This window comes from Styela clava, chromosome 1 (genome assembly GCF_964204865.1).
Source record: "Styela clava chromosome 1, kaStyClav1.hap1.2, whole genome shotgun sequence".
NCBI classification, from domain to species: Eukaryota; Metazoa; Chordata; class Ascidiacea; order Stolidobranchia; family Styelidae; genus Styela; species Styela clava.
The window spans coordinates 27,246,792-27,269,234 of record NC_135250.1 but is presented as its reverse complement, the minus strand read 5'-3'; the positions used below and the strand labels follow the sequence as shown (position 1 = coordinate 27,269,234).

General features: G+C 35.3%; 4 protein-coding genes across 4 annotated transcripts; 1 reads left to right on the top strand and 3 right to left on the bottom strand.

Annotated features, from left to right (window-relative positions):
- Nucleotides 1–281: 281 nt before the first annotated feature.
- Nucleotides 282–5,410, bottom strand: LOC120335179 (uncharacterized). The gene is made up of 6 exons (XM_039402665.2): nucleotides 4,979–5,410; nucleotides 4,015–4,158; nucleotides 3,339–3,440; nucleotides 2,063–2,237; nucleotides 1,088–1,262; nucleotides 282–525 (listed from the first exon to the last, which is right to left on the bottom strand). Exons 1-6 carry the CDS (start codon nucleotides 5,398–5,400, stop codon nucleotides 326–328), a joined length of 1,218 nt encoding a protein of 405 aa, XP_039258599.2. The 5' UTR covers nucleotides 5,401–5,410; the 3' UTR covers nucleotides 282–325.
- Nucleotides 5,411–5,418: 8 nt separating this feature from the next.
- LOC120335182 (cysteine and histidine-rich domain-containing protein 1-like) lies at nucleotides 5,419–8,302 on the bottom strand. Its single transcript, XM_078113161.1, has one exon. It carries the CDS (start codon nucleotides 8,259–8,261, stop codon nucleotides 7,176–7,178), a length of 1,086 nt encoding a protein of 361 aa, XP_077969287.1. The 5' UTR covers nucleotides 8,262–8,302; the 3' UTR covers nucleotides 5,419–7,175.
- A 2,040-nt stretch (nucleotides 8,303–10,342) lies between these two features.
- LOC120335180 (galactokinase-like) lies at nucleotides 10,343–12,018 on the top strand. The gene has a single exon (XM_039402666.2). It carries the CDS (start codon nucleotides 10,446–10,448, stop codon nucleotides 11,802–11,804), a length of 1,359 nt encoding a protein of 452 aa, XP_039258600.2. The 5' UTR covers nucleotides 10,343–10,445; the 3' UTR covers nucleotides 11,805–12,018.
- A 56-nt stretch (nucleotides 12,019–12,074) lies between these two features.
- On the bottom strand, nucleotides 12,075–17,373 carry LOC120335183 (uncharacterized). The gene is made up of 5 exons (XM_039402668.2): nucleotides 16,955–17,373; nucleotides 16,253–16,369; nucleotides 15,820–15,925; nucleotides 14,510–14,837; nucleotides 12,075–13,505 (listed from the first exon to the last, which is right to left on the bottom strand). Exons 1-5 carry the CDS (start codon nucleotides 17,260–17,262, stop codon nucleotides 13,324–13,326), a joined length of 1,041 nt encoding a protein of 346 aa, XP_039258602.2. The 5' UTR covers nucleotides 17,263–17,373; the 3' UTR covers nucleotides 12,075–13,323.
- Between the last annotated feature and the right edge of the window lie 5,070 nt (nucleotides 17,374–22,443).

The following is a 22,443-nucleotide window of genomic DNA, read 5'->3' as shown; positions in this document are numbered from 1 at the left end:
AAACAAACTACCAGACCACTTCTGGTACAGGATTAGTTAGCCAGTTATTTGTTTAAGTTGTATGGACTCGTGGTGTAGGAAGTTGCAAACGACCACATCTTACGTAAATCATCCTACGATGGTGACATATTCATTTCCCGCAGGATGATTATGTGTAAAGTCAAGCGTATTCCCAAGGATAGCGAAAAGTGCCAACTGTCGAGCCAGTATGGGGCCTTCTTCAGTCAAAGAATGCCCTTCAAAAAAGTTAGGTTAAGCTACAAGAACACCAACACACAACATCAGAGTTTAAAATTTTTAATAAAAAAAATTAGCAAAAAATAATTCATAACAAAGGCTTATAATCATGCGCTTTTAAAATATATCGAGTCATTCTATGATACAAATTATTTTCGCATTTTGGTTGCATGGATACTCGGAGTTTTCTTTCCTGACTCATCTTAGGTGTCATCCACAATTCGTGGATTGTTTCTGGTCGATAAAAATCTACTGCTCCCATGTCCTTGTCATAAGAAACAAGGTCACCTGAAAAAAATAAAAATTAACAAAATTTAGCATTTTTGATATGCAACCACATTGATTTACAATTGTCCAAGACAAAAATAGGGTACAAATATGGAGTTCTCTCTTGGACTGAAGCTTAAAAACATGAAGTTACATAGAGCCAACAAAAATGAATACACAAAAAAGAACACAATTTTCATTTGTGTATTGTACATATGTGTTCCAACTAGTATTCTTTGACTCCGCATACAACGATTTTGCTACTTATCCCAATATGTATAAAATCATCCAATAAAACTATTTCAAGCAAATTGTCAAAACAGCCAGCCTAGGCCAAATATGAAGATACAGAATTTTAAGCACACCCAGCTGATTTGCTCATGAGGGCTGCAAAACTTAATTGGCTTGAGTAATAATAATGTAAAGTAGGATTCATGACAAAACTTTAAACACAAAAGGTTTTTTCATAAATAACCCCAAACTTGAAGTCAGGTGGCTTGATATGGATATAGAACTTGGAAGTTTTTGTGAAGATTCCCGCGTGATATAGACCTGAATCCTACAAAAACTGACAATCTCTTACCTATGTTCTTATTTCCTTCAATGACTCGTTGATCTTTCTTGGGATTGTACGGCGATCTGTAAGGTATCGGTGAACCGTACATATCAGATGACGTTTCGTCATCTGCTATTATCGCACAATTCTCCGGCAATATTTCAAACAGAAAAGGTAGGAGTTGATCCAGATCTTTAGCTTTCTATAAAAATAATACAAATTTATGGCTTTTTAAACACCTTTAAATCTGAAAAAAAGGTTTTTACAAGTTTCCAATGATATTGTAGTGAAGAGCTACAACATATAGGACAGGGTGGTCCAAGGTTGTCGGCTCCGTGGGCCACAAAATTAATTTTGCATTGTTCGCAGGCCACAGTAGTGCCAAGAATAGGTAAACAGTGCAATACAAAACAAACACTTTTATTGTGCAAACACATAGTTATCAGGCATAGCCATTCTAGGCTAATAGAATTCGCATTCGATTTTTAGTTTTCTATGATGCCTATATTGTTAGCATATATTCCCGACCAAAAAGTTAGAAAGTCAGGTAACAATTTAGACTGCCAAGCACATCATTCAACTTCGCTAGTTTCCCCAGCTAGCCATAACACTATTTGATTCAGTGACATCAGTGATGTAATAGGCCTATATGTCAAAAGATTTTTCTGATCAATTTTATGAAGAAACAACACGAAATGCGATTTTTTGATTATTCTCCGAGTGTGACGCGGGCCACAGATAATGAAGCGGCGAGCCACATGTGGCCCGCAGTCCTGGGTTTGGACCACCCTGATATAGGGTGTCCATGAAGTCCTCAAATTCTCCAATATTGCAAAGGCAATTTATCGATACCATATATTGCTTAGGCCCTCACAGATGTAATAGATGATGTAAAAATACTAACACAATTACTGAATAAAAAACTACAAACCTGGTTAATATATATTGAACACCAACACCTAAACCATGTTATCCTTTAAAATATAAAAGACTACAACCTACATGCAATCGACTCAAATTCAGGTATTTGAGCTTGGGAAACATCCTTAAATATGAAAGTCCTTTTTCTGTCACTGCTGTCCCACTCACGTCTAGGAATTCTAAACTATCAGCAGTCGGATGCAAAGTCGACATACAAGTATCGTCAAAGTATTTCGCGTCACCGACATTGACGTACCTTGAAAGACAATGAATATATATTTTATAATTATTACTGGATAGGATGGGATGGATACCAGCGTTTCTCAACAGGGGAGAAAATACAGAACATTGATGAGTACTTCCGTAGTGTGTGTGTGTACCAGGTTAGGGTAAAGGCATAATTTTATTCCCATTTTCCTTTGTTAAGTTCTATTATGAGTTCGGGGACTGTCTGTGTTAGCCAGGTAAATAAACCCCTGCCCACAGGTTTCCGTCCCTTCACACAGCTTGATTTGAAGCAGGCGAACAAAATTAGTTACCTTCATATTGGTACACACACTTCTGGAGCGCCTATTAATTCGGATTCAATGCAGTTCTATTAATATTATTGTAAATACGTAGTTATTTATACATTGGCGAGATGAGCTTAAAACTAGCTAATGATTCCTTTTAGGAACAAATAATGCAAACATAGTTTCCATGCACAGTGAAAGAGATCCAAAGTAGGCAAAAGAAAAAAAAAGATTTCGAACCACTGCCTCAGACCACAGGACATATCGAACCCACAATCTCAAAGGTTACTTGAGTATTGAAAGTGCAAATGAGCCATTCTGAGTTATGGCTTATCAGAGTGTCGAGTCTAGATGATCAAGTGCCATATTGACCCACAATTCAAGTCATAGTGGATTTCATAAACAACGGTGAAACTAATAAATATGAGTCAAATTGACATTGAGAATTAAAATCTCCATTTTGCATTGAACCAATATTACATTGAAAATCAAACCAGGGTTTAACCATGAATTTTGCTAGGCAGTAATAACACATCTTATTTCTGCAACAAGTGTTATTCGATTGCGATAATTACCGGTACATGCCGAGCAATCACTCAAATAAATTTCACATGATAACTATCATTTCTAATAACTTCCGACACCAACTTTGAGTTGGTTCAGCGTAATATACTTTATTTACGCTATCTGGTGAAGTGTGTGGAACCAATGATGAATGTGCAAAGTTATAGAGCATTGTCCCAGGGCTGCAGGTGAATGACACCCCAGGCATAATATGGTGCAGCACATAGCAGCCCAATCACCCTTTACATGAGAAACAAGTCGACTGAAGATTGGTAGCTCACCTTACAAATTGTGACTTTTCCAAAAACCTCAATCCTCTCCACGTTATGGCTGATTTTCTTAGATCGATTCCTTCCAGTCGGAAGTCTTTTCTCTTTGGTGTCCTGTTGACAAAAACATTTATAGATGAATACAAAAACTAAATACAAAATAAACTCGATACACGAGATGACAGAAATATAATATATATTTGAAAAAAATATTTTAGAACATATTTATTCAGAATAATAGATTATTCAATTTTGTCATCACTGCTTTCAACTTAATCAAGGTTGTCCATTCCTAAATAAATGCAGTCTGTTGTATACCATAAAATGTTCATTTATCTATTTAAGTCAGTCCTTGGATATGTACAAACTAAGCGTTTACTACTAAATAAAATACAGTACATAAAAATTGATGATAAGTATCAGGGGCTGAAATGCAGGTAGACCTCGCGCTTTAGTTTAGTATTAGATTGAGACATATCTTACAATATAAAATGATACCAGTGCTATCGTAGTGTGTGAACAAGGTTAGGGTTAGGGCATAATATTTTTCTGATTTTTCTTTTTTCAGTTCTATTAAGAGGTATGTTAGCCAAGTGAATACCCCCTGCCCATAGGTTTCAATCTCTTTACACAACTTGATGTAACGTAGGCGAAAAAAATTAGTTATGCTATCACCCAAAATAGTTACCTCAGACATCTAGGATCATCGACCCATCTATCATCATATCTTAGTTTCACTGCTCCACCAAGACTGAAGACTATGTCACCAAGAGCCCACTCCGGCCCATGCTTGAGCAGTATATCCTCATCTCCTTCATTTAGTTTGAATAAGCTAGGACAAAAAATCTTATGTCAAATTATATGAATATAAAATAATGAAAATTTGGACCTCAAGAAGTATGCTCACCAAGATGTCCCACAACCTGAACATAGTACGGTATGTGTGTACTGGTTAGAATTCAGGTTGTGTGACATCTTGGTGTGCATACTTCTGGAGCACCGAAAATTTTGCAGAAAATACAGAAAGAACAAGTCAAAACGATTCCAGTAATTCTTCTTTGACTATTAGACTGTGAAATTTTTTGGAAAAATAAAATGCAAGTTAATTTTCCTTTAAATCAGAAATATTATATGGTCAGATTTTCAAAATCTCAAAACTCATTTATAAATTCTTTCTGTATACATAGAGATAATCCACATTGGCCATGATTCAATACAGATATTTATTAGGGAAATGTCCACGACCAAGTCAATCTATTATAAAGAATTGGACCAATATAGGTGCAGTCTTGTATTAAGCAAAATTATAATAAAACCTCCAAAAACGATTCAACCATTTTTTTTTATTATTTCAGACAGGGCTATAAAGTGAGGATAAATTTACCCCAGACTTTTAATTCCGACTTCCGATTGAAGGGAATTATTGACTCAGGCTTCAGCTCAGATGAAATAAAATTTTGATAAAAACTTGGTATGTGGGTCTTACTTAATTGTCTGTTGAGACTACTTTGTTAACCTAACACTTTTAAGTTTCATTATCCCCAATAAGTCGAAAAGCCCAACTCCTACCCCATAGAATTCAAAAATTATTTATGTAAAACTCCTGGTTTCATGTCCCTAATGTCACAGATAATAAATCACAAACCACTCACAGATTCTTTTCTACACCGAGAGCTGCTTCATATAGATTATCATATCGCTCTTTATTGAAATACATTCGTAAAACTCTTCCCACTCCAATCAATGCAGATTCTTTGATAGCAAGACCTCGTTCACTGTTCCAGAACCCAACAGCACTTTTTGGAGCCTCAACAGGCAAGTCTGAGTGCTTTGAAATTACATTTTCATGCATTTTTGAAATCGCTAAATTTGAGTCCAAATCTTTTTCATTTTTTAAATCATTTTGAAATTCATGTTTGTCAACATTTTCTGAATTTGTCCTAATTTCAATCATTTCTGGTTCATTTTCAATGTCTTTCCTTTTTGGTGCAATATTTCCCAGACGACAGTTGGAAGCAATAGTTCGAGTGTATATCCGTATAGTAAGCCCAATTAGATTCTGTGTCTTTAGCATGATTTCATGTATTATTAACTGTCAGAGAAGCACAATTTGATATTTATAATTGCATGCAAAAAATGGATGGAATATAATAAATGTGAACTGGTGATGACCTGGACTCTAGTTCAAATGAAATACAAATTAATGCAATTCAAAAATGTATTTTATGAATTTTTCATATTTACAAATATTTTTCAGCAATTAATTTTTGCGATATTTTAAAATTCACGATTTAGCTGCAAACTTCGAACAATTCAAGTTAATAGAAGAGCAGAATTTTAGTTGAAATACCAAACTATTTGTTATGGAGGACCCAATGATGATTATGATTTAAAAAAAAATAATGATACTAAAAGATAGGAATTTCATATTTATTCTAGGTGAGAAGGAAGGCGATCAAGATCAGTTAAATCATATTGTGAACAACAGCCTCTCATCTGGTTACCAGTCCATGTTGAGTGTTTTTGAATAATTGACCAGTTTTTCATTTCAGATGCATAAACTTGATAGACATCTCGGACAACTTCAGTAGCTTACATATTTTGATAAAATATTGGAATTTGCTTTTAGTGAAGATATAAATTCATTTAGGGGAGATTTTTATGAGGAATTTTGGAGTGTCGTGGTTTCATGAAGAGAATGAGCCAAATTGTAATATATTTCTCATAGCTTGGAACGAAAAATTATTAACTAGGTAGTGTTTTTAACAAGATTACTGCAAAGTGGTTAATTACTTAGACATGAAAAAATTATTATTTCAAGCATATGTATAGGGTGAGCCACATGAAAAAGAACCCATAACATTCTCAATCACCTCTACAAAAATGAATAATATTCATTTAACGCTTGAACTTCTGTTTGTGTGTGATTGTACCCAAAAGTTTTTAGGAATCTAGGACACATCGTAAAAAAGTTGTGTTCTCTTTATAATAATTTCCAAATGAATCTGGGTTCTGTTTTTGGGGCACCCCGAATGAACAGACTGAAACAGGTCATTAAACAGATTATATTCAAAATGCTTAAAAAAGTGCAGAATTATGATTAAAATGAGTCAATGCTGAGCGGAAAAATGTACTCCGAAATACCATTTAATTATGACGTCTTCGTAAGAAAAAACATTATCAAGGACTATGAAACCCAATATAGTTTTGAAATCCCATATAGCCTATATATTATGAGCAACAATGAATAATGAGCAACCATTTTTGGACAAATTATTAAGTTGTATTGTACTATCAATAACATATAATATCATTTCTGATAATTCTCTCGATACGCAACACACATGGGTGAAAGAATTCAAGAAGAATTGATTACTTTGTATGGTAAGAATAAATTAATTAAAAAAGTCAATAAATATTTTGGGCCATTTAGATTCGGCTGTGGATCAACTTTGATTTGATACAATGTATATGGTTTACATTACAGACTTTCAAATCAGCTTCACTTTGCCAATACTTTCAAAGCTCGAGCATAAATTCATGAGTCAAACATGAAAAAAAAAAAAAATTTTCTGATAGCTAGGTGAAATTTTCCAACTACAATTTGTGACAATTTGAATTCTTTGTTTGCACTGCATTGTCACATAATTTTAAAAAGATAGATATACACAATTTCCAAATTTTTGTCAGAACCAAAATATTCGACAAATTTTTTCATTGACAGAGAATTCCATAGGCTATTGAAATACAGAATCAATTAAGCACCATCAGATCGTCAATTATTATTCACAAATATACAAAAATTTCCTAAACAGTTTGTATAAAGATATAAAAATATTTTATCAATAATCAATCAAATTCAACATCATCAATTCCAGATAAATCACTATCATCCTCATCCTGTTCTATCTTATCACCATTTGCTTGCTTATCTTCAACTTTAACTTTAATCTTTTCTTCCGTTGGTTGCCCAATTTCATCTTTTTCCGGCTCTTGTATAGTTTCTGGCATATTCAACTTTTTCCAGTGACTAGCATCACCTTTTTTGAGCGATATTTCAACTTTGGTACCGAATAGCGTAACGAAACTTTGAGCAGGATCAATAACTCCATCAAATTCAAGATCAAGTTTGAAATTCCCTTTCCCACCTTCGAATTCTAGATCAATTTCTGTTGCGATCTGATTAACTTTGACGGACGAGTTTTCTTCCACAGTCATTTTCGCAAAAATAGAAATGACTACAATGGATCCAGTTTGATGCCAATCGTACCGACATGGCGCTGCTTCTGCTAATGATTTCACTTTCCATTCATGTGTACCAGTGACACACCCTACTTGCGCTAAAAACGCAGTAAAGTCACTAGTTTTTCTCTGACAACATGACCAATATTTCATTCCTTCGTGGAAAACTGGAGCACCGGGATGATGAATACATGTTTCACTTACTCCAGGAGAGTAAGTAGTTCTGCAAGAAAGAAACTTGCATATTTTAATTTGCTTAGAAGGGTCTTCATTTTTTGCTTCCAATGATAATTTTTGTAAAGCCTTTTGTAGCGACGATGTAGTTTTAATTGGCAAAGGTATCATGGGTTCAGAGACCCTTGGTCTTGGAATTGGCTCAGTTTGTAAAAGTTTTGGGGTAACACTCGCTGGCTCAGGCATAATTTTATCATCCACTTTATTTTTTGATGATGTCACTTTAGGAGCAACAGGTTCTGCTGGTTTTACGCTGCTATGGCGACCTTTAGAACAACCAGGAATGTTCAAAAAATCAGAAAAATCTGTTGTTCTACGTTTACAACAGCTCCAACCTTTTAAAGCATCGTGAAAAACAGGAACGCCAGGGTGGTGGACACAAGCATTTTCATCCTCATTAGCACTTGGGTTAAATTTATTTCCACATCCTTTATTGTAACAAAGTACTTCTGATGACATGTTGTTATCACAGTAATACAATATTTCAGTATTAGTTGAATCTGAAAATAGATTAAAAATAATTCAGCTCTTCATATTTGAATCCTTTGAAAATAACTACTGAACCAGTAGCAGGATCACGACTGTTTAAAATGTTTCAAATATTCAAAAACACCTGACTCAGTAATCCCAGACTTCGTTATTCATTAAGCATTATGAATATGCATGCCCTTGCACCTATAACCCCATCATCATGGGGATAATCACCGGTATTTCAAAATATGCACAAAGTTTTCTGGGCTCCTCCCACAGTCAGACAGTCTGTCTGTGTCTGACAATGCCTGATAAGTGGTTACTATAAATAATCTAATTCCATCCCTGTATGGACTGGTGACCAGTCGTGGTTCGACATCGGTCTTTTGGCATTTGACTCCATCTATAATCAGCTTGACAATATATTTTTTTATAAAAGTTTATCTTTACTGTTCACTCCCATTTATAAAATTGATCAATTTGGCAGTGGCAATCATGATAAATTTATTAATATGGTGTGGCAAGTAATTTTTATTTATTTATTTTTTATTAACTACCAGTATGTAATTTTTCATGTTCCCTTTACTTAATAACTTCTATATGGTTGTGTGTGTGGGTGCGTGTGAGCGTGTGTGAAATATTTCAATTATTTTAGGTGAGTGAACACGTACCACATCTTCTTGGCAAAACCTTCCATCTTATATACATTCTGTACGTTTTAAACCTTATCTAAGGTTTTGTTCGCTCTCCTGATTTCATAATCAGTTTTTATTTATTTATTTTTAGCATTCATTTTATTGTTTTGCTGATTATGGAGTCGAAATAAACTTATACTTATACTTATACTTGTCGGCTTTTTTCACTCCCAGACTCTGTGATGAATATTTAAATCCTATCCAATAACAAAATAATAGACTACATTAATAAAAATAATGTATTTCAGTATTTGCAGATCTGAATTAGATCTGGTACCATATTTATTCTGTTTTGTCATGCGTCGTTTCAGCGTTTTGTTTTATTATATTTTTACTTTCCAATAAACATAAATAAAGTAAATAAAGTATTATTAAAAAGAATTACTTAACAGTCAGACAGTACATTCAGAGTTCAGACATTACATGCATTATTAATACCGTATAAGCTACCCAGATACCGTTCATCAAAGGTAGAATTTGTCATCATCCATTTTTCATAATTTTCAGAATCATCATCATCATAATACCGGTAATATTTTTATTTTTAAGATAAAAAACGTAAAAACAAGTTTTTCCAATAATTATCATCTAATAATTACATACCGCATCTATATGGTACGGTACCTTACCTTATAGACATTTGTATAAGTATGAAAGTATACATACGTTTGGTATTAATCATACTGTCATATGCCTATAATAATATATTAACAAACGCATGTCCATATCCGCTCAGTTAATAATCTTTTTTTTTTTTTATGGTTCCAACAAAGTGTAATTTTCAATAATTAAATAATAAATGAGATAATAAATAAGGGACAGTATCTAACCGAAAAATTCCAAACGCAGTCCGCAACCAAATTGGCGCGGCGGTGTGGCTCAACGGGCTAAGCGTTAGGAATACGCTCGCCACCGCACCTCTAGTCACTCTGCATGGGTTCGCAGGTTCGAATCCCATGCAGGGATGGTTATGTGCGAGAGGATTGCTGGACTCCTCGCCGTCGTTGGGTGGTTCACGTAACCGCTGGTCGGTTACGGCTTCCTCCACCACCAAGTCCATGCTTCCGAAAACAAACAATACAGTAAAAACTAATCCCATACCCGACTTGGAATGGTAACCGGACGAGAGGCCGTGGTTCGCCATATGGATAAGCCGTCTTATCGGCTTTCCTCTCCCCCGGGATAAATATGTAAATCCTATCCTATCCTAAATAGCATACCCGTACAGAAATAAGATTCTAGAAGTGACCATGCGACATCCCACGGCGCACACTTCTTCGAAAAAACGCCGTGCGGATAAAACGCAGTCTCATCAACCACCAACAAAGCAACACGTTCTTTCCGAAAATTATATCGCCTGTATTGATCTCGCCGTTTCATGCTGACTTATTAATTGTCTGACTGAACTTGTCAAAATTAATCAACAGTCTAAAACCTAAACTATATAAGACATCACACATTTTAACTGAATCTTAAAATGACAGCGGGGTCCGTTTTTACGTTTCGTGCCTACAAGTTTCGCATCAACGATTTTAGCCTTGTTGCAGCTGTTTACGAGTTTGTCGCATCCGGATTTTGCAAAGTCCGTCAGCTGTTATCAACTCTAGTGGGAAATCTTACAAAACAGAAATTTCGAGTACCCAAGATGAACGCCATTGCGGATTGCCCGACAGAAAATGAGCTGATTTCAAAAGCAAAATCAGGATTTCAAGAATTATTTCCAGGGGAAAATCCGTCAATTATAGCCAGCGCACCAGGTCGAGTAAACTTGATCGGGGAACACACTGATTATAATGATGGCTTTGTTTTGCCTATGGCGTTGCCCATGACGACCGTCGTCATTGGCAATAAGGCTGCAGTCACCGACAAATGCACAGTTTACACCCTGTCAGATGCAGTTGGGAGTAATCGCCAAATAATTTTTACCACTCCTTCAATAGAAAGTGAACTCAAACCAGGAGAACCGAAATGGGGTAACTACGTAAAAGGCGTCGTGGCAAATTTTCCTTTTAAACCACTCCCTGCATTTAATGCTGTCATCATAAGCTCTGTCCCATTAGGAGGGGGTTTGTCAAGCTCAGCTTCACTTGAAGTTGCCATGTATACATTTCTTGAAAGCTTGACATGTGTAAGGGCTACGGATCTCAAGCAGAAAGCTCTTGCATGCCAGAAAGCTGAGCATGATTACGCTGGAATGCCATGTGGTATCATGGACCAATTTATATCCACAATGGCTGAACAAGGGAAAGCATTATTGATAGATTGTGAATCTATGCAGGGCATCTACGTTCCCCTGTCAGACCCCAATGTTGTGGTTCTAATCACCAATTCTAACATACGTCATGAACTGACTGGAAGCGAGTACCCAACACGAAAGAGACAATGCATGGAGGCTGCTGCAATAATGAAAAAGAAAAGTTTGAGATCTGCTTCTATGGAAGACTTAAATACAAATAAAGACGCAATGTCTGATGTTGTTTTTAAGCGGGCTAGACATGTTATTGGTGAAATAGAAAGAACGCAACAAGCAGCGAAAGCCCTTCAACAATCAAACTATGTTGAGTTTGGCAAACTAATGGTGCAAAGTCATAACTCTTTACAGAATGATTATGAAGTAAGCTGTGCAGAACTTGACGAACTAGTAGCAGCTGCATTAGAATGTGAAGGGGTCCTTGGAAGCAGAATGACTGGTGGTGGTTTTGGAGGATGCACAGTCACTCTCCTTTATGCAAAATATGTACAAGATGTAGTGAACTACATAACAAATAAGTATAGTGGTAATGCGACATTCTACATTGCGACAGCATCCAGTGGAGCTCATGAAATCAAAATCTGAAGTACATTTACCTCAAATGCCTTAATTCTACGATTAAACTATTCTTCAATTTTTAATCTCATAATGGTGCTGAATGAAATCTAATTCGTATATCTGATTTTATAAAATGTAAAATCAAAAATCTGTACCTCAAATGCCTGAATTCTCCATTTTAAATTATTCTTCAATTTTTAAACTCATATTCATGTGGAATAAAATGCAATTCTTTTACTGATTTTACATATCTTCAATCATGGTCTTCAATTTGTTTACTGATCAAACGATAAAAAATTTTGACATGATTGTTTATTGAAGCAGTAAAACACTGATTTTAGTTACAATTAATACAGTGCAAACGAAATTGGTAAAATAAAATATAAAGTTTGGGAACACTAAAGAGGTCAGGTACTCTTTCATTAGAATGAGGTTTTATTGTGAAACGAAAAGTCCTTATTAGTAACAAGTGAGCCAATGCTATAACAGGGTTTCAAGAAAAAAGAATGCTGAAATTCAAAAAAAAAAAGAAATTGGAAACATTATGGCGGAGTTGGTGTTTTACCCAGTATCTATCTAATCTTAGATAGAAGCAATATTTCAAAAAAAAGTTAGATGTTTATCAAAAATATATTTAGACTCATTTGCGTAATGCAGCTTTTTCAAGTTTCACCCTTTATTAATACAGTTAAAGCTGATATTGGTTATTTTAAAAAACAAAGTTTATATTTTTGAAATGTCCAATTGTACCTTTACTCATAACAAAGCTTCAAACAAGTCATGCTTGTACCACCGCATTGTACATTGATTGCAAATATCTGTTATGATTAAATCTACTACAAACCAGGGATGGCAGATGCCAAAATATTTAATATTCCGAACAAAAATGTTTTAGAACGGTGTAATTTGTGCAAGTCAACATTATAGGCTATGTCATCAATGTCAAATATTGTTTTCATAGGCCATGAATGACATATAGACTTTCTTTGCCTGATTAATTCATCAGAAACAAAGATGGCAGTGCTGATAGAGTGCGCTTGAGCAAATTAGGGAGATTCTCTGGCAGTCAAAATAAACATTGGCTTTCACTTTTATACTGTGACAAAAAGTGAATAAATTCTACTATTGGTCTCTGGTTATTAGGTATCAATAGTTAAAATAACAAAATTTAGTATTGAAATATTCCAAACTATCACTAAAATCAAAGACTTGCTATATCGAATATAACCAATTTTTGATACACACTTTTCCAGTGTTACCAAAAAATGACTACTATTGGTCCAAGTATCAACAGTTTAAAATAGTAGAATGAAATTAGATTTTAAAATATTCTCAAAGATAGGGATTTAATATATCAAATATAACTAATTTTAAAAACTAATAAAATGTTTGTTTTGGTCACCCTGCTACTAACTAAGCCATGCTACACACACTCGAATACAAGATCTACTAAGTAGTCTGAGATTTCAAATATTTCATGGTCAATGCCCAATATGACATCCTTGTACAGTGGGCAAGTTTTTTTCTGAGCAGCAACCAAGCAAGATCAAGAATTAAGCCCAAAATTAATTCCGTTGTCAAACGAAACTGGGCATTCTGAAAACTGTATGTTATGAAGCAACATTTGAATTTGAAGTTTGATTTGTGATCTTTTAAGCGGATCAAGAGTTCTGAGTTTCATTGCGAGACCTCGGCAAAATAAATCTTCCTCATCTTGTTTTGGTTGATCTGTGAAACACAAAAATGAACGCTGTGTGTTTGACATATTGTAATAATGAATTACCGTAATTATTATACAATTGTATGTAATACTTTATATTTGTATTTTATGAAATTTGAACAGCACATGCGGCCGTTTTTAGTCATTAAATTATAAGTTAACAAGATTTCAGGTCCTTTATTAGGTAGCTAAATGCATCGAACGGCTTCCCTCACCAAATAAAGAAAAAAACAAAATCCATAAATTTCTCAATTAATTCAGTAGAATTTGTGTATGATTGTTCGTTGTACCCAGAAGTTTCAGTAATTTAGGAGGCTTTGCACAAATGTAATATTGTATTTACTTAGTGGTTCTCAACCTTTTTTTTTCGTGGCCCATTTTCGTTGCACAAAAATTCTGTGGCCCACTAATATTTTCTTGCGAGGGAAAAACTTCAAGAAAAACATAGAATTCATTCTGCGAAAATAGACACTTTCAGTTTAATAATAATTAAGTGAAAATCACCGCTCTGTAACAAAAAACTGCATCATCTATTGCTACTACCATCAAATTCAACTAACTTTATCGACAAATCTAAGCAATTTTTAATAGGTCTGTGGCCCACTTGAAAATGTTCCTGTGGCCCAGCAGTGGGGGCCATGGCCCACTGGTTGAGAACCAGCTAGAATAAGAACCTAATGATCTAGGTTCTTCCTTTTGTGATCACCTATCAAATCCAGACTCGTTATAATAACTTTGACAACCATTGCATTTCAGACAATGCATTTGCATTACTTAATCAAACTTTAATTTGTAGACCACTATGGGCGACTGATGGACAACCAACAACGACTTGCTATTTTGTGGAAAAAGATTGAGTTATTCTTATTGATCTTTATAATACTATCTTATTCAAGCATCCTTGTGGCAACCGAATCGAAGTAGGAAGTAAACAAGAAGAAATTGCAATTTATTACATAACATTCTAGCACCCTATGAGAAAATGAGTCGATTTCAAAAATGTTCACCTTACCTTCTACAAGCTTAAGAGCTTGATTCACGTTCGTTTCTAGTGTTCCCCTTGTCCAATTAGAATTCAAATCAGTGTCATTTATTTCTGGATATTTTCTTTTCAAAGAATGAATCAACTCTTCAGACTCTCGTTCAAAAATTTGTTTTCCATGAGCCACCTTGTCTATTCTCAATTGGGAAGTTATATCGGGATTATTATTACTATATGGTGTACTTGAACCAGTGTTAAAAACTTCATTTTGTTGTGTTATTTCTTCTCTGGGGTGAAAAGCATCTTCAGATGATGACGTAGAATATGCTCCGAAGACTACATCACTTTCCTCTTTGATCTAAATAAAAAACAAAAACTAGTCACAGCTACTGTCCATCAGAGATGGCCAAAATTGATTAATATAATACAGAAATGTACAACATTTTTGTTAGGTATATAGCTGACTTCAGACATTTGACTGGGACACACAAAAAAACATTTCGTGCGGCCCTTGTCAGAACTCTGACTTTTCTTCATGAAATATAAAATTCTAACTTCTTTCAACTAAATGGTAACACGAACTCTAATCTGTCTCGATAATGTTAAATATATAAAATTTTGCATTGTGAGAATTTTTCAAATAGTTGTGTATATGAAAAAATCCTACAGTAATTTTTTTGCATGGCCCAGATAGATGTATGAAATGGGTTATACGGCCCTGCCCACCAACAAAAAATGTTACACAGTACACACCCCTGATTTATCCCTATGATCAGATTTCCTTTTCTCTCAAGATAAATTGTGAATGAATATGAAAATTCCATCCGATTATATGTGTGTTTAAATTACATGAGTATTCATATGAGAATCTTACGTCTTGAGGAAATATTCCATCCTTTTGTACTTGAATTATATTTCATACAAACTAGAATTTGACAACGTTGGCATTAAACAAATTTTGGTAAAGAATTTAGGTTCGCCCATTGACCCAAGCATGTAGTATTCTCATCTTCAAAGGTCAGCCTATGCTGGCCCCATTCAGATTGTAATTGTTGGCCATGTCTAATTACTATTCTTTTATACCAAACAGACTGTTATTTCAATGATTTCAGAAACCTTGCTTGTTCTGAGAGAAAAACCAAATGAATCATCCACCAAAAGCCCTTTCGGACGATGTCTCAAAATGTCACTTTCCACTTGTAACACTTGTCTCACTCCTCCGACACTTGAATTTTTACACACTTGTCCCATATGCGCCCCACGCCCCCACTTATCTACTGTGGTCCAAACTTGGCAAGTGGGACACAAAATTACGAGACATCGCTTCCCTGAATACATACCGATGGAATATTCTTTTCTGATCCAAGAGTCAAAGATGGGTCAATATTTGAATCAAATGATCTGTTAAAACTATTCATGCTAAGGACTCCATCAAGAGAATATTTCCTGAAAAAAAAAGAAAATAAATGTGAACACATGATATAGAATTCAATGTATTTTTTGTACCTTATAGATTGCATACTGTTTCACCCAAGTAGCATCGGTTAGATGTTCATGAAATGTAAATCTCTAAAATAAAATCTGTGCCGTGCTTCCTGACTCGTATTATTAATAGCGATTGCGTCCTGAGTTTATTGAGATTAGAAACCTCTTATATATGTACATTACCCTCCTTTTAAAGGGCCAAAGAAAAACAATACAGAACCTCAGACCTCAATCTTCATCAGTTGATTTGCTAATTTACTACTTGAAAGTAAAAAATCTCAAACTTACACATCACTGAGTCCACGGTGATTATGGGTTCTGTTCAATTTAATAACAACAAGTTTATCCATTCGACATTTGTCAACAGTTATTGTCAAAAATGAAGGACATCCCTGCTTTGCTGATCTGAAATATAATCAAATATTGAGATTTTTATGCTCTAATCCACATATGACCAACTTTCTAGGTGAAACCTCTTGATTTCTAGTTCAGGTTAGTCTAGTTTATTTTAATTTATATACAAAAATTTACTTAGGAAATGTGAAACTTGCATTTCTCATTCATGGCTAACTTATACAGTAAACCTTCATTAGACATGATTGTTTAGGGTCAGAAAACCAAGTTCAACTACAATACACATAGGATAGGATTAATCCCGAGGGGAAGAGAAAAGTCGATAAGACGGCTTATCAGTTCATGCCGGATATGGGATTAGTTAGCCAGTTATTTGTTTTCAGATGCATGGACTTGATGGTGGAGGTGCCGTAGTGAACCACTCTACAACGGCGAGGAGTCCAGCAACCCTCTGGCACTTGATTAACCCTGTATTAGATTCGAACCCACACAGGGTAAGCAGAGGTGTGGCGGCAAGCGTATTCCTAATGCTTAGCTCGATGCACCATATATTAGAGATCAACTATTTACTGCATGAAATCATATTGAGTGGGCAATGATGAAAAAAAAAAAGTAAAACTAGTAAAATTAAGTCACCTTCTTATCGTTTTTCCGTCTCCTATTCGAAATTTTGTTCTCGGTGAACCGCTACAAACACAAACATACCGAGCAGTTTTATATCGAAACTTCGAGTCGTATAACGGCACGTCACGTTTTATGCGTCTGCTATTAATGTCCGTAATCGTTTGGCTATGCTGAATAGAATATTTAGAATCCTTCATAAAGCACCACTGTTTGAAAGCAACTTCGAAATCATCAAAGCTATCGAACTCCGCTCCCAGATAAATGCTGTCTGTAGGCGATGATGGCAAAACTTCATTACCATTGAATTTATTCAGATCCATTTTTGCTAAAGCTTTACGTATTAGCTGTACATATAGATATATAACAAGTAATTTTAAATCCAACAGATAGTACAGTAAATCCCATATTTGATGATGGTGAGTTGTTTTTATTACATGTTCAAATTAATATGGTATAAAACAATAAAAAGTATAAGTTTATTCCATTTTTACAGTTTTGAGAGTCAAATGAAATATACAGGGTGTTACCGTATATAAAGTCCTGGGGTCTCGTAAAGTCAACAGCGTACCGTAACTGCTTAACCAATGCCAAACAAAAATGTGATGTAAAAATACAACCCAAATGTTACAACCCAAATGTTTAAAGCAGCATGAGACATAGCTTACCGGTACCTGCTTAGTTAAAAATTGAGTTGGTTTGATTCGAACTGAACATGTGTTTCTATCTGCGTCATACAGACTTTTCTTACTTACATTAAAATTTCAGATCACATTTTTGTTTGGTGTTATTTTGTTGGTTGGGTAGTCACAGCAGCAGTACCGGTATGTGTGTGGCTTGTATCTATTCAACTAAGTCAAATTTCTCAACTCATTACACACACACCAATCGCATGAATGTATCAATAAGAAAGCAAGAATTATTTCAGTATTTAGGAGAATAAATTTGAAAAAATAGCAAAAAACAACAATGTAATACCTGATTATTCAGATAGACTATAAGCACGTATGCAAATAAAGAATAAGGCGGCGATCAATACAAAAAAAAGCGTCTGAACACTCTACTGGACTAGTTACGCCTACAAATACCGGTAGTGCACTACCACATGCTCACAATTCTGTAATTGACATGCAGCATTATTCTGTTATTTGCAGCAATGCCTGCCTGCTGCATTTATACAAAACAAGTTAACTGTAAACAGGTAAACGAGGTACATTCATGGCATGTCGCTAGCCCTAGCAAACAAAAGCATTCCACCGAATACCGGTACAGGAATATGATATTCAAACGCTTGTAGCGTGAGTGTATACTCGACCTTTAACCCTGGGGGAAAAATTCGATGCTCATTTTGAGAGGTTCTTTTCGCAAGTTGGCGTGTGAAACTGGTCTAGGGCCCTATCAACAACCTTCAAACAATATTGGCAGCTAATTTCAGCCTAAGAAATGTCTTTTATTTATCAGGATTTCCGAATTTCCATTATTTGAAAACATTTTGGAAACATATAACTCACTACTTGCCGATTCAAATGCACCACTGAACTCAATAATACGGATTACCACTCTTAGTGTTCCAAGGTAAATGATAGAATACCACAGATCAGCAAAAACTAAACTAAAAGTCCACACTTAGTACCGACATGTCGTTCAAGTGGTACACGTTGAATAAATGATACGAGCAGCTCAAGTGATATAAATAGTACAAGTGTAAGTGTCTGAGAAAAGCACTTTAGCAATCCCCTTGCACATGATGCCACTGCGCCACACGGGGGAAAAATTGAAGATGTATAAACTCCGGCTATAGCATCCTACACCACAACAGCCGCATACGGAATGAATTGAGGTGGATGTTAATGATTACAAATGCAATGCTAAAGTAATTCCGAAACTGGTAACAGTCAAAAGTTTTGGGAGGCATCACTGGTATTTGCTTGCGAAATTCATCATCATAAACAAAGCATGTATGGAAATTAGGTAATTTATTTATTGTTAGCATGCTTCTCGGGATCCAAATCAAAATCTGTTTTGCCTATTGAGCTGATTTGGAAACCATGTCAGCTCTTTTCCAGTAATTGGGCTCTAATTAGGACGATTCTTGTCTGAGTTGATGATTTCCCCGTGTTTACATTTCAGGATAAGCTCGCTTGCTTCAAAAGACATCGAACTGAAATGATTGCCATCCATCTAGCGACATTTCTGAACATTTTGGAAGCATATAAATCCTTACTACTTATCAATTTGACCACTGCTCGATAAATACTACCAATATATATCCACATGGCATAGGTAGTTATTAAATCAAATTTTACGCAATAACCCAATCATACCGACAACAGCTCTGACTGTACCCTGTCACACGACTGAGACTGATGACGAAAACGAGTTCGCACTAATTATCGACAAGTGCTACACGCTGAATAGAGTTATGAGTAGTTCAAGTGGTAGAAATAGTACAAGTGGTATAAACCGTTGAGAAAATATTAGAACGATCGCCTGCGGCAACGAGCAGTTCAGAAAACCCCTCGCGTATGATATTACGCTTATGCTTGTTTTAAAGCGCTTGTCTGAGGAAACTTGACTTTGATCAGACGAAACATCTCAAAAATACATTTGTTATTGTGACGTTTGTGTGAATTGTGACTCTTGAATTATTACATAGAATAGTCATATTTATCCCCGCTATAGCGTCATTACATTGTACGCATATAATACGTATCCACTAACGCGAATTTATAAAGTAAAAACAGTTTGGTCTCGCGTAACCCATACTGATATATATATTTGAGTTCGTTAAGTTTCTTGTAATCACCTTCAACGTTTTCAATCTCATCCATTTTGATTCGACTAAGAGTTGTGAACCCTTGTGAATAATTCGCCACTGTCAATTCGGAGCATGCTCTAACACAGCGTTTCTCAATCGTCTCCCGAGTGTTCCGTGGAAAATAAATCAAAGTTACGTCTAAATGGGTCGCCATGGCTATCTAGGGATCGTGAAGTTGTCACCCAACTAACCGTCCAATATCGCGTCCCCGTCAACCTAAAGCGGACTAACTGAGGAAGGGTAGTGGCATTTTCGTTAACCATCGGCCTAGCTTTTTGACTGTTAAGTTCATTATCAAGTTTAGTTTTTCTATAGGCAACATGCAGGTCTAAAGAACAAAGGCAAATGGTCAACTCTTCTTCCGCCATTTCTGCCTGGGTTTACTTTGAAATGCTGAAAAAATTACTCATGTTCGCTAAACTTGATTCAGCAGATAAATATACTGCAGCTCGCGACATTGCAGCAAGTACGTCTTTCTCCATTAGACGTAACATAAGAAGCAAACACTACGTAATGGAAAGTAAACGACATAGAAAGGTAAAATGAATTTGTTGATTCATATACACAGCATTCAAATTAAGAAACAACAAAACATTTATGTTGAAGGCAATATGTAAAATTTTCAATCATATTTTCGTTACGTTTAACACAATTCTGTTAGTTTTCGTGGCGCATTTGGCAACACCCTTCGGGAACCGCTGCGTTACAACAATTTTATTTATCAATTTTACACTTTCATTTTTTGGATGTTCCTCGAAGCAAATAAAAAGTGTAAATGTTCCGTGGCCAAAAAAGTTTTGGAAACGCTGCTCTAACAGTATGCTCTGTCCAAATCTTCTTACATATGCATACGAGATATATATTGAAAAACAATGTCAACGTTTCCATTGAACTTGGATTCCATGACACCTTAAATAATTTTCAACTGAGAAAGAAGGTTCGTTTGTATGAAGAAGATTTGTTACCCCGCAGTCTATCCAGAGTCAGCTTTAACTATAGCGGAGCCCCACGACAAAAGTGTTGCGCTCCACCAACGCTGGGTAGATATAATGATAACAACACAAAATTAAGAATTTGTAATTACTTGTCATAATAATTTAGTACCTTTTAACCAAGAACTAAATTAAAAATCTAACGCGTATTGAATAAACACGCAGACTTGTACACAATTATAATTTACAAAGGTTTAATTTGATAATTTGCATCTAAAAAATTACTGCGAATCCCACTCAGGGCGTACTACAGGTGCATAGGTTGCAGTGGCCTAAGCCCGTCCTCTTGTTATGGAAGCTCATGGATCCCCAAATTTTTCTGTGTTAAAGTGAAGACTTTTAATAAGTGTTTTACAACTCCTTCCCGAACAACAAGACTCTTAATAAGCAAACTTTCTGCTAGTAAATTTCGTCTTGTTCAGCATAGAAATTTGCACAAGGTAATGTAGGATCATAGGAATACAATATCGTAGTACAGAGAAGATGAACCTTGCTGTATTGAATTCTTGGACACGAAATTGGCATTATTTTACTTATCGTTGGGAATAATTCGATTTTCTCAATAACTACTGGACTAATTGCTTTAACATTCCCAGTTGTTGAAGATTGAATTTTTCGCTAGAGGGCATATGCTTTTATTTATTTCTAAAATTTCTATGGGATTTGTGTGATGACGTCATCAAAGACCTCGCACCTTGTGGCGGTTCGGCGTCCACTTTAGTAGTGAAGATTGCGGTATCGGTAATCCGCTGTGACATATTGCATACCGGTACTACTTTGTTTTGACTTCCGTGTCCTTGTTTTAGAGCGAAAGAGTAAAGCAAAAATCATAGAATATAGCTGTGAAAAAACAATTTCATCTTATAACGATCAAGATAATGCTCTGATACCACGTAATTTTATTCCAATTTTCCTTATTACGAGTTCGGGGACTAGCCAAGGGACTCACTCAGTATTTGTACCTGAAGTTATGACCTAACCCTGCCCTGGTACACATACTACGTTTTGGTGTTTGCCATATTGGTTCACATACTTCGGGAATACCTTCTTAAATAGCAATTTATTATATATTCGGAGATGAGAATGTTCAGCATGTCTACAATTTTAATATACAGAAAACTTACCAATCAATTTCGAATTTATGGCATCAAAATTTGATTGCACCAGTGAAATCGAGATTTAAGTTTTCAATATTTTTTTTGAATCGGAACGGCCCGAATCGAATACATCCGATCGCCGCACTATTTATAAAGAGAGAGTCTCTACAGAGATTAAAGTATTGCTTTTAAAATTTTCAATCCATCTATTCAAAAATATCTTCTTCAAAAGCAATGATTACTCTCAAAGATACCCTCTAAATACCAAACTCAATTCTAACCACATCATGGCGACAGAATTGATCCATTTGCCAGCAAATATAGTTATGAGAGAGCGAGTCTTCACTTGTCTCGTTTGACGCACGTCATCTCAATTTGCCATCATACTTTTTGAATCAGAATCACGGCGTAATTTCAAAATTGCTTCGAATCAATCAGATTGCAAATTCAGAAACTCACATCACTGTATCCGATTTGTATTATTTAAACAACATTCGGTTAGCATGGGGAAATGGTGACAAATCACTCCTACGCTCTGGTTATGTCATTTGATCTGTTCAAGACCGAATAAGGACTATTTATTATCTGTCAGTGGAA

Coding starts and splice junctions, on each gene's coding strand:
- LOC120335179 (XM_039402665.2), bottom strand. CDS start 5,400: ATGCTAAAGACACAGAATCTAATTGGGCTTACTATACGGATATACACT. Junction 2,238..3,338: donor GAAAAGTCACAATTTGTAAG/GTGAGCTACCAA, acceptor TTGTCTTTCAAG/GTACGTCAATGTCGGTGACG. Junction 1,263..2,062: donor TGAATTTGAGTCGATTGCAT/GTAGGTTGTAGT, acceptor TTATTTTTATAG/AAAGCTAAAGATCTGGATCA.
- LOC120335182 (XM_078113161.1), bottom strand. CDS start 8,261: ATGTCATCAGAAGTACTTTGTTACAATAAAGGATGTGGAAATAAATTT.
- LOC120335180 (XM_039402666.2), top strand. CDS start 10,446: ATGACAGCGGGGTCCGTTTTTACGTTTCGTGCCTACAAGTTTCGCATC.
- LOC120335183 (XM_039402668.2), bottom strand. CDS start 17,262: ATGGATCTGAATAAATTCAATGGTAATGAAGTTTTGCCATCATCGCCT. Junction 16,370..16,954: donor GACGGAAAAACGATAAGAAG/GTGACTTAATTT, acceptor ATTATATTTCAG/ATCAGCAAAGCAGGGATGTC. Junction 13,506..14,509: donor AGCTCTTAAGCTTGTAGAAG/GTAAGGTGAACA, acceptor TGTGTTTCACAG/ATCAACCAAAACAAGATGAG.